At 45.7% G+C, this 12,249-nt stretch overlaps 1 protein-coding gene across 4 annotated transcripts in view; it reads right to left on the reverse strand.

Annotated features, from left to right (window-relative positions):
* Nucleotides 1-12,249, reverse strand: part of SYMPK (symplekin scaffold protein) — a 37,909-nt gene that overhangs the window by 15,833 nt on the left and 9,827 nt on the right. For all 4 annotated transcript variants that reach the window (XM_072755133.1, XM_072755137.1, XM_072755136.1 and 1 more), the window contains exons 7-12: nt 11,361-11,610; nt 9,197-9,367; nt 7,711-7,950; nt 3,811-3,965; nt 1,535-1,685; nt 119-323 (exon numbers count right to left, since the gene is read on the reverse strand). In XM_072755133.1, coding sequence (XP_072611234.1) covers nt 119-323; nt 1,535-1,685; nt 3,811-3,965; nt 7,711-7,950; nt 9,197-9,367; nt 11,361-11,610 — 1,172 coding nt within the window. The remainder of the gene's footprint in view (nt 1-118; nt 324-1,534; nt 1,686-3,810; nt 3,966-7,710; nt 7,951-9,196; nt 9,368-11,360; nt 11,611-12,249) is intronic.

Consider the following 12,249-nt stretch of genomic DNA (forward strand, 5'->3'; position numbering starts at 1 on the left):
ATCTGGCCCTACCTGTTTATCTGTTTGTCAGTCTGTCTTTAACACATGCACACACACATGCACTTAGTGTACACACTAAAACCCAGGCCCTCAGTCCTGCACCTGCCAGGGAACTCACCGGGGCTGCGTGACAGGTATGATAGGCTCTGGCCTCCTCTTGGCCTGGGGCGCCTCCTCCTCCAGAGTAGACATGGAACTCAGGGAGCCCACCACGGAGATGGCCTGGCCTTGGGCTGATAGGCGCCGCTTGATCAGGACGCTCTCTGGCTTCACCACCTTCTCCTCTTTGGGTTCCTCTTTGCACTGTTTGGTCTGTTCCACACCTGAGAGGGAGGTAGCAAATGGGCTCCAGGAATGTTCTACCCCTCTGCTTCCATCCAGGGACCTCCTGTGTGCTGGGTTCTAGTCTAAGCCTTATACACACAAAGCTCATTTAAGTCTGCAAATCACCATTCTGAAACAGGCATACTCTTTATCCTCATTTTGCATACAACCAGGGCTCCAACTAGAAATGCCATTTACTGTGGGCGGGAGTATCAAACAGCACAGCCATGGTGGCACACTGATGAGCAGTTTCTAGTAGCACTGAGCATACCCTAACCTATGACCCAACAATCCCACTCCTTGGTATATACTCAAGATAAAGGAGGGCACATGTACACCAAAACTTGTATACACCAACTATACTCAAACAAAAACAAAAAAACCCCAACAACTCCCCACCCCCACCCCACAGCCCAAACAAATCCCCAAAAACACTTATACACAAACACTTGTACAGCTTCATTCACAACAGTCAAAAGCTAGACATGAACCACAGGTCAATCAACAGGAGAGTGGATAAACAAACAATGGCCTATTTGCATGAGGAAACACTATTGAGCAATACAAAATAAACCACTGGTTCACATGACAACATGCAGGCATCTCAAAAACCTATGCCGAGCAAAAGAAGCCAGACTCTCTATGATCCCATTTATATGAAGTTCAGGAAAAATTAATCTAGGGAGACAGAAAGCAGAAAAGTCATTATCTCAGGAGGTGGGATGCTCTAAGTGCTGACTGGATAGGAGTAAGAAGGAATGTTCTGGAAAGATGGAAGTGATCTGTATCTCCATCTGGGTGGTGGCTATGTGGGAGTGTTCATTTTACGAAAATTCACTAAGATGTACAGTGAAGAGCTGTGTTTCTCTGTATGTAATTTATACTACACTTGTATTGTTAACATAGGCAAACACCTGAGTCACAGAGAGGTTCAGTTAACTTGACCAAAGTCACACACTTATTAAGTGGCTGAGGTAGTCTGGTTCAACTGAGACCTCAAATCCAGGCCTGCTGGATTCAAAGCCCAGGGCCTGAAAATCTTAAGCACTCAATATATCTAAGGGACCGGAATTATTTACACCTACCATCTCATGTGAGTTTCATTTGAACCACCATGAGGAGGTAAGGTAGCACCATGCCTTTCCAGTAAGGAGAACCCAGCACTCACTGTGCGAACCCCTGGCCCAGGTCAGCTCCACGTGACACTCACCTGGCCCTAGTCCTGCAGCTGTCATCTGTGTGGCCATGAGCCGAGCCAGGTGCTTGATCTGGGCTTCAGTGCCTGCGGACTCCACTGGTGTATAGATGGCTTGGAAGGAGGCGGGCATGGCTTCGGGCAGGTACACCATGCTGATGAGTACCTGCAGGATGCCCAGGGAGAGGAGCCTTTCCTTACTCATGGACTCCACAAGGATCTGTTCCCCACCCAGGCCAAGGCTGGGGAAATGGCAGAGACTACAAAAGTCCTAGGCCTGCTCCTGTGGGGCTCAGATTTCTGGGGAAGTCAGAGAGAAAACGAGCAGTGTGGTGCACCAGGAAGGAAAGTAAAGGATGCCACAAGATGCTTCAGGAGGGCTGAGGCAGCTTTGGCTCTCGGGGAAGCAGCACCGAGGCTGAGAACGGAGAGGAGGGCCAGTTTCAGACTGGCACAGGGTGATGCCTCACAGTGGGAGCGGGCTATGGATTCCAGGCATTAGAGCAGCATGGGGGAAGGCTGAGCAGCTGTGACACCCTGCCCAGAGACTGCAAGTTCAGTAAAGAATGTCCTATGAACCAGAAACTGACTTTAAAAAAAAAAAAAAAAAGGTATCCTAACAAGAGACCATCCAGTTTTGTCAGGAATTGGTAACAAAAGGTCACTTCGAACTCCCTGCATGCTTCGAATTCCCTCCCTGCATGCTTCGAACTCCCTGCATCCCTCCCGAGGTATAAATATATACCTGAAATAAGAAACTAATTAGAACAGAGAGAATGAAATCACTACAAATCAAAATGTGTGGGATGCAGCTAAAATGGTTCTTAGACGGAAAATCAGATCCGTAAATGCTTATAATGGAAAAGACAACCAAAAACTATTAAGCCAAGCATTTAACTTAAAATTCTGGGGTAAAATATCCAAAGAGAGCAGCAGGAAAGAATAAAGACAACAGAAATAAAACAGAAGAGGTTACAAAGAGTATCATCAAAATTTCAGAGCCAGTTCTTTGAAATGACCAAATACAAACAAATTGATGGTGAGATTGAACAACAAAAAAGGCGCCAAGGACACAATATTAAGGACAAAGGAGCTCCACACTACTACAGAGACAGCAGGCATGATAAAACTAAAAGAATCCTGTTAAGAACTTTAGGCGAATAATTTGAAAACAGCGTGATGAGGACGGACAAGATACAAAGAGTTAATGGAAGCATCATCAAAGAGGGCCTAAGGCAAGCTGCATCCAAATTTTATCTGGAAGGAAACAGAGAGCCACAGCAGGGTTGGAGCAGGAAAGCCAGGGGAGCGTCACAACCTATACTTTAGGAAGATGCCTCTGGCTGCCACAGGGAAAGTGGAAGCCAGAGCCAGGGAGCAGGCAGGGGCCCTAGGGGATGGAGAAGATAGGAAGGACTGGTAGGAGGCAAAGAGTTCAACTCCCAGGTTTGTGAGTTGGGACCTGAGACGCTAGTATGCCAAGAACAGAGAGGGCCATGGGCCTGCAGAGAGGCATGGGTAGAAACTCCAAACATTCAGTTCTGACATAATGAGTCTGTGGTGCCTGTGGAACTTCCAAGGAGGAATGATGCAGGGGGCAGACACATTTCCAGACCTGGAGCTCTCACCAAAGAGATCTGAATGGGGTAGAAAACTCCTTTCTGCTACCCTGGCAACAAAATTCCACTTCATTCACCTGACAACTAAGAACTGTGGAGCCTCTAGGCAGAGAGAAGGGAGGGCTACGGGAGACTGCTGCTGAACATGGGAAGAGACATTGTCCGTGAGCACCCAATGCAAAGGTCTGGGTGCTGCTATAGTGTGAGGACTGACGTGAGACCACCCTCCCTGCTGTCCCCACCATCAACTCAAACCAGCAGTTCTTTCACTGTAGAGCTGGCTACCTTTGAGAATCGAAGGAAAACACTGGCCATCCTGTCCCACCAATGCCAATCCCATACCACTTAGAAAACAAGTCATGGGATTTGCTCTCCACTTAATATATTGTCCCTTCAAAGGAGGGGGCAGGTGTGGGTTCAGATGGGACTCAGATGATCCAAAGAGGGACTCCCAGGGGATGGTGACAAGTGATCTCCAGGAAAGATCAGGGAAAAGGTCCATCCAACACTGAGAGGGCCCACTGGACCACACCCTCCTAACACAAACAACAGAGAGGTGCTCTGGGACCAATGTCATCTGGAAGAGGTGGGCAGTATGGAGTGGAAGGGAAGCAAAAGGACTAGAAATCCTTCCTCCCTGCCCTGTGGGAAACAGCCCCCTTCCCTCCTTACCAGATTGGCCACATTGTCAGGCGTCAGCAAGGGCTGCAGGAACTCGGCTGTGATGTCTGTGTCTGACTGGCCTGAGATCTGGGCTGAGGCCTTTGAGGTTCCTGACGGGCCTGGCTCCAAGTCCTTGTCCTCATCATCTTCCCCCAGGTTGGGCTCTGGGAGAGGGAAGGAGACAAGATGCTGGTGCCAGAGTGAGTAATATGCCCTTTCCCCTCCAGGGGAGCCCAGGGAGTCCCTGCCCCCCCCCCCCCGGGGGGGGCCTCAGCAAGCAGGAGAGTGCAGTGAGCAAAGACCTGGGCCACAGCCGTGCTCTGCCATCAAAGCATTGTGTGACCCTGGGGAATGACCTGCCTCTCCAGGCTTTGCTTTTCTCATCTGGGAAATGGAAATAAGCCACACCGGCCTTGCTGCTCAAACTAAACTCCAAGAAGATGAAAAGGTTACCTAACAATTTCACTAAGCTTTACTGCTGAAAAACCTCTATCTTTGAAATACTACTCAACCTCACCAGGAATCAGGAAAATGTAAAGACAACCCAGTAAGCCCACGGGATTGACAAAAAAATTAATAGGCTGGTAGTGACAATTGTTAGTAGGGGTATAGACTATGGAAATATAACTGGTATGGCCTTCTGGAAGTGTAATTTGACCATAGTGCAAACTTTTAAATGTGCACACCTTTTTGACAACTTCTAGATATTGACCCTAAACACTCCACTCATAAATATACATCAAAGGTATAATATACAGAGAAAAAGCTTTACGTACAAAGATATTTTTTGAAGCTAGAATGTTTAATAGGGTGATAATTTAAGTAGATAACGGCAAAAATATGATCTAATGTTATACATTTTTTTTAAGATTTTATTTATTTATTCATCAGAGACAGAGAGAGAGAGAGAGAGAGAGAGAGAGAGAGGCAGAGACACAGGCGGATGGAGAAGCAGGCTCCATGCAGGGAGCCTGATGTGGGACTCGATCCTGGGTCTCCAGGATCAGGCCCTGAGCTGAGGGCGGCGCTAAACTGCTGAGCCATCCGGGCTGCCCAAATTTTATTTTTTTTAAAGTAGGCTCTATGCCCAGCTTGGAGGGCCTGAAGTAGAGCTTCAACTCACAGCCCCATTATCAAGAGTCTCATGCTCTACTGACTAAGCCAGTCAGGCGCCGTTGTTATACAGTCTCTTAAAAAAAAAAATTGCAGTGCATGTAATAAAAAGTTGATACCCAGCATCAACCAAGAGCAAGGGCATATATAATTCAGTTACAAAAGGTTGAACAGAATGGGCACTTCACAGACACCCAAATGACTAATAAATGTAAAGTGATGCGCAGCCTGACTCCAACATGTACAAGAAAAGGAATTTAAACCTAGGATACTGTTTATACCCAGAGGGTTTATGGAACATCCAGGACTGGTAAGAATGGGGTAACTGGCATTCACACACCTCTGGGGTTATATACAGTGGTGTGGCTTTTTTTTTTTTTTTTGCAAAACAGTTTGGCAATGGCTATCAAGAATTTCTATGTACCCAGTAGCAATGGGCACATCCGGTGCTCAGATCTTGGTTTCTGAAACTACTTCATGCTTAAAAGCAACCAGGGCTGGGGCACCTGGTTTGCTCAGTGGTTGAGTATCTGCCTTTGGCTCAGGGCATGATCCCAGGGTCCTGGGATCAAGTCCCATATCAGACTCCCCGCAGGCTTCCTGCTTCTTCCTCTGCCTGTGTCTCCTGTGTCTCTGCCTCTCTTTCTGTGTCTCTCATGAATAAATAAAATCTTAAAAAATAAACAAATAAATAAGTAAGTAAATAAATAAATAAATGCAACCAGGGCTCCTTAGAGAAAAGGCTGATTCCAAGACTGGAGTAAGAAGGTACAAGATGAGGGATCCCTGGGTGGCGCAGCGGTTTGGCGCCTGCCTTTGGCCCAGGGCGCGATCCTGGAGACTCGGGATCGAATCCCACATCAGGCTCCCGGTGCATGGAGCCTGCTTCTCCCTCTGCCTATGTCTCTGCCTCTCTCTCTCTCTCACTGTGTGCCTATCATAAATAAATAAAAATTTAAAAAAAATTAAAAAAAAAAAAAAAAAAGAAAAGAAAGTACAAGATGAGTCCAGAGTATCTTGTTATGCTAGAAAATTAGAAATGCGCAAAAAAACTTACAGGACAAATCAAAGGGTCAGATCAGCCAGCTCAAAGGCTCCCCCTAGCTATACATGAGGCAATGTGAGCACCAAATGAGTAACAAGAGTAATGGAACAACCCAAAGAATAAGAATCCACAAGTCTAACTGATAATAAAGTAGAGAGAAGAAAGCTCTTCCTTACAGAATGCCAACTAATAAATGCAGAAAGCTTCTCATGATCGTTAGAGCAGTAACAGATGTTAAAAACACTGGGTCACAATTTGAAGGGGATCAGGTATTTTTATACAGTATAGGTATCTCTCCCCACTTAGTATTTATGATAGGGAAAAGTGCATTTAATACTGGAGAAACCTGATAGACACTATTTTGACCAAGCAATCAAAGCTCCCATCACCAATAAGGGGACAAACTGGTATCATGTGCCCCCTTGAAACCACACAGAGGCAGCAGTCAGGGCATCAGTTTGGCAGTGTTCCAGCTCCAAGTGCAGAGCCTAGATCCAGTCAGGAAGCCAGAGCAGATGAACCCACACAGAGGGACATTTTACTGAACAGTAGTCCTGGACTCTTTGCAATTGCAAGGTCATGAAGCAGAAGGCTGAGGAACTGATTAGTGAAGCTAAGGGGGAGTGATGAATGTGACTTGTGAGCCTCACTTTGTCAAAGGTATGTAGGAGCTTTCAGTACTATTCTTGTGACATGTCTGCACATTCAAAATTACTTCAAAATAGAAAGTTTAAATAAATACAGCAATAAAATTGGTGGGCAAAAAACAGCTTTAAATACACAAACCTTTTGCTTCACCAATCTCACTACTAGCAATCTGTCCTATAACTGGACATACACTCAAGACTCTCATACTATAGCAACCTTTACACTTAAAAAAAAAAGACACAGACGAAATGTCCATCAACAGGAGGACTGGTTAAAGTGATCTACATGCACTACAGACTATTATACCACCATTAAGAGGATGCAGTAGATTCCTAAGTGCCGATATGAAAGAAGCCCTAAGATGAGTACTAAATATATTAAGGTATGGAACACTCTGCTTTGCATACTTAATTATGGGAGAGATAGATCTCCACCTCACTCCTTATATAAAAATAAATTCCCTATTTAAAAAAATAATAATTAAAAAAAACAATTCTCTCATAAATATTCTAGAAACAAGTATCAGTGATTTAGAAAGTTGTGGAGTAAGGAAGGCTGCCATGGTTGATACTATTGACAAAATAATGCAACCATTAAGAAATCACTTCAGGGGCGCCTGGGTGCTCAGTCGGTTAAGTGTCTGGCTCTTGGTTTCGGCTCAGGTCATAATATCGAGCCCTGAGTCAGGCTCTGCACTTAATGGGGAGTCTGCTTGAGATTCTCTCTTTCCATCTCCCTCTGCCCCTCTTCCAATCCTCCACGTATGCTCTCTAAAATAAATAAATCTTAAAAAAAAAAAGAAGAAATTACTTCAGAAAGAAAATCCAATTATAAAGAAAACAGAGGATATTTCTGAGAACTCTGGTACTTCTGAAAGAAAACCTAAGTGTAGTACTTCATAATTACTTCCATGTATATCACACATTTCAGTGATGCTATTCTGATACCTGCTATGTCATATTTATACACTTTAATTTACAACACAATATTAACTAATACAATACAGGTCAAGTTCATAGTTTAGTGTAAATAACTGAACATCGTAAATGTAGTCAGTCCCTGACACCATCTCTTGGGACACCTGGACGAGCTCCTTAGCTCACCTAGTTTCATCTTCTTGAGTGTGGAATCCGAGTCATCTCGGGGCCGCTTGCGGGCATCCTTGCCACTGGGCATGTTGCGGGCGATCTCTGCCTGAGGTGTGCCCAGGTCCACCAGCAGGGTGGTGATCTGGGCCTGAAACTCCAAGGAGGCTGGGTGCTTCAGAACGCTCAGCAGGTGCAGCTTCAGGTTCTTGCGCACACTGCTCACCTGAGATTTGGCCAGCGTCGGGGGCAGGTTGGCTACGAGGAAAGAAGCAGGAGCTTTGTTCTGTGGACACAGCTCATGGGGCCCTGCAGGTACTACTGCCCAAGCCCCAGCTTGGGCGGTAGTTGCAGGGTCTCCTAGAAAAGTTCCTTTGCTCTTAGGTCTAATGTGTAGCCTTCCCCGTGTATGGGCTGATGCTTAAAACCCTCAAGAGGTCTCCATCAGGATTAGTCAACCTTAGAACAAAGAAGAATCTCACCCACCCACCCTTTATTAAACATGAAGACTCCCCTCCCCCACATCTCTGGTCTGGAAATTCCAGCATGCCTCCCCTGGGGACAGCTATCATCACCACCTTCCCCTCTGCAATGCCCCAAATGAACTGCTACAACAGTGCGCCTCGTTGGTCTTGCCACCAGAATGATTTTCCAATGTCTAACAGTCACCTTGATGAACAAGCCTTCCCTGTTCCACAGAGAAAGAGGATGCCTGTATTTTCGCCTGCCCGGCATCCTTCCCTCCTTCCTCGGCCAACAATGCTTCCATTTTCCTTTGAGGGAACCACCCAGGCTCCATTCTCAGTTCAAGTGGGCAAGAGACTCAGGGCCAGTAAGAACAATGCAATCCCTTAGCAATCCCTTGTGATTGGTTCAGAGATAAGCTGTCAATGTCTTCTCAGCCAATCAGGAACAATAGGCATCAGCCTCTGGACTTTTGCTGGAATGACTGGGAAGGAAACACTCTGTCCCTTGGGGTTGCCAAGTGGATGGAATGGAAGCCTAGAGCTATCGGGGGCCATCTTTGCTACCCCAAGGAAAGAGACACAGAACAGAATAAAGCCTGTAAGGAGAAAATAAGAGCCAAGAAATGGAGACAGATCTCTGATCTGCACACATTCACACCTAAACCCCGTACACTTCAGTCATCATACATGCACAAAAGACTGTAAGAAATAACCAGGTACCCATCAACACTTTGCTTATTTTGGGATACTTATCCTTCCTGCTCTTTTTTGTTGTTGTTGGGGTGAGGGAAGGCTAGAATATTTTAAAGTATTTTGCAGATGTCATGCCATTTCCTCCACACACACCTTAATATTAAAGCCAACTTTGAACCAGGTTTCTGTTCCATGCCTCCAAAAGATTCCCATCTAGCCGAAACAATGCCTCCTGCATCCAGACTAGACTGATGAACCCCTCAGGGACCCACTACCTGGCTCACGTTTTCTCAGGAAAGAACAGACTGGCCAGCGGACAAAGGGCAGGGAGGGGACCAACCTACCATGCAGGGTTTCATAGGCCTGGATCACCTCTGACATGAACATGGGCCTCTGGCGGGCGATATTGGCGAGTGAGCCCAGAGCTGTGGTCAGGTTGATGGAGGAGATGGCGGGGTGGACCATGAACTTGAGCAGCTGCTCCAAGGCCGCCTTGCCTTCCTCCCACAGCACATCTAATGAAGGACAGAAGAGTACCAGTTAGCAGGGGGTATTTCTTCACTAAACTCTGGAGAGAGCAGTGCTGAGGCCAAGAGGAGAAAGACCTTTCTGGTTGGGAAGGGCTGGGATGGTTGGAAAGGGCTGGGAAAACAGAAAACTTAGTGATTGAGTCCTATGAGATGGTCCAGTAATGAGTATAAATATTTAGGGGTGTTTGGCTGGCTCAGTAGGAAGAGTATGCGAAGCCTAATCTTAGGGTCATGAGTTCAAGCCCCACATTGGGTGTGGTGGAGCTTATTTAAAAAAAAAAAAAGTATAAAATATAGAGATGATAGAGATGATGCTCAAAGCATGGGATTCCAATGAAAAGACTAAAAATGATTTTAAATATCGAACTATAGGAATCTGATCATCCAAATGATGTTAAGGTGAAACTCTGAATACAAAGATATGCATACATACACATGGACAAAGCACTCAAAGTCTTTTGTACCACCACTCTCCTTGATCTGGCCCCCAAAGGTTAATGCTTAACAACTTTGGTGATATCTTTCTTGAGGATTTCTATGCAAAAACATACTGGATACCATGTTATTTAAAATAGCAAATAAAAAACAGGCTGAGATATGACCGCACTATGGAACACTGTAGGGCAACTGAACATGACTTTGATAAGTGAAGATGTCACTTAAGATAATACTGCTCAGTGGAAAAGGGATGCCTGGGTGGCTCAGCGGTTGAGCGTCTGCCTACGGCTCAGGGCGTGATCCTGGGATCTGTGATCGAGTCCCATATCAGGCTCCTTGCAGGGAGGGAGCCTGCTTCTCCCTCTGCCGGTGTCTCTGCCTCTGTGTCTTTCATGAATAAATAAAATCTTAAAAAAAAAAAAAAAGATAATACTACTCAGTGGAAAAGACAATATATAAGAATAGCTAACGTTTATAGCTGACCATGCCAACCATGTTGACTTACCAAATGCTCATACCTATACCACCATGTTGATGCCAGAATCATGAATCCCAACTTACCAATGGAGACACAGGCTCAGGGAGAACAGGTGGCTTGCCCAAGGTTAGAGCAGGGATTCAAACATAAGCCACTCTAAACTTCTCCACAGAAAATATAAAGCAGGATCCTGTTTTTCATAATAAAAAAGCCAATAATCACAGGGTCTATGAACATATATAAAATATCCATCCCTGCATAGAAAAGGTCTGGAAAGACATATACACTCTTAAAGGTATTTAACTCTGGGAAGCAGAACTGGGGGGTGGTATTTTCCCTTTACACCCCTCTGTATGTTTTGCTTGACACTTCAGTATACACATATATATGTTTATAAATTGCAACTAAGAAAACTGTTAAGGGGTGCCTGGGTAACTCCTGACTTTGGTTTGCATCATGATCTCAGGGTTGTGAGATTGAGCCCTGTCTTGGGCTCCGCACTGGGTACTGAGCCTGCTTAAGACTCTCTTTCTTCCTCTGCCCACCCCCACTTACACATGCACATGCTCTGTCTCTAAAAAAAATAAAATACTCGGAGGAGTAAAGGGGGAGAGAGAGGAAGGAGAAAGAATCTCAAGCCGACTCAGCTGAACATGGAGCCTGATGGGCTCAATCAATCATAACCTGAGCCAAAACCAAGTCAGATGTTCAACTGACTGCGCCACCCAGGTGCTCTTTTTTTTTTTTTTTTTAAGATTTTATTTATTTATTCATGACAGAGACACAGAGAGAGAGGCAGAGACATAGGCAGAGGGAGAAACAGGCTCCATGCAGGAAGCCTGATATGGGACTGGATCCTGGTACTCCAGGATCACGCCCTGAGCCAAAGGTAGACGCCCAACCGCTGAGCCACCCAGGCGTCCACCTAGGTGCCCTCTTAATCAATGTCTTATATATACTGTCTTCAGAAATGAAAAACCAAGAAAGGAAAGGGAGAGGAGGGGGAGGAAGTCAGCATAGTTAGTGACTGACAAATGGGACGAGTTGATGAGTGGCACTCACTGTACTGGATATAGGGGTGGTCACGAGGGATGCGGTCTAGGCTTATGTCATGCTCCTGGCGTCGGGGCACTTCTGAGTCAGCCATGCGGGGTGACAAGGTGACAATGAGGCCTTCCACAAACTTGATGGCATGGGTGCGGATGCCGTCATTGTCAGAATCCAGCAGCAGAATGATGTCCCCAGCCATGGCAGACACCATGTCCCAGCAGGCCTCTTGGAGCTCACTGATGACTCGTGACTTTACCATCCACTGTGAGGGAGCCAAGGAGGAATGGAGATAGAGAGAAGGGGACAAGACATCAATGGCCAACTCTATCACTACGCAGAAGACCCATAATACTGATGAATAAATTCATTTGGGAAACATGTACTGAGCTACAACTCTGCCTGAAGCCCTATGCTAGATGATACTCGGGACAAGACCCACGGGTAAGCAAGACAGGTCTGGTTCTGCCTTTACAAGGTTCACAGACAGTGACAATCCAGAGTGAAGAAGCTCAGATCTTAAGACAAAGGAATAACAATACTGACGTCACAACATGGTGGCAGGGATTAAAAGGATTCATTTCATTAATGCTAATGAACACCATACCACAGTGTGTGCTTTTCCGTATAGTACTCACTACAGTGCAATACTGAAGCTTCTATGCTTCTTTGATAAGCATCTGCCTCTCTCACTGGGCTGTGAGCACCTACAAAGGTAGGACCCAGCACATCTGAGTCACAAAGGAAGTATTTGGGGAATGGATAAATGGATGGAAGGATAGATTAATGGCAATTCCCTGACCATCAGGATATTAGATCCCTTTGTTGTCTGTTCCCAAAGATCAATAGCACATTTTGCCCATAAAGAATTTGATCTGTCCCTGGTTTAACAGACTTGTCCCCA

Source organism: Vulpes vulpes, chromosome 1, assembly GCF_048418805.1.
Source record: "Vulpes vulpes isolate BD-2025 chromosome 1, VulVul3, whole genome shotgun sequence".
Taxonomy (NCBI): domain Eukaryota; kingdom Metazoa; phylum Chordata; class Mammalia; order Carnivora; family Canidae; genus Vulpes; species Vulpes vulpes.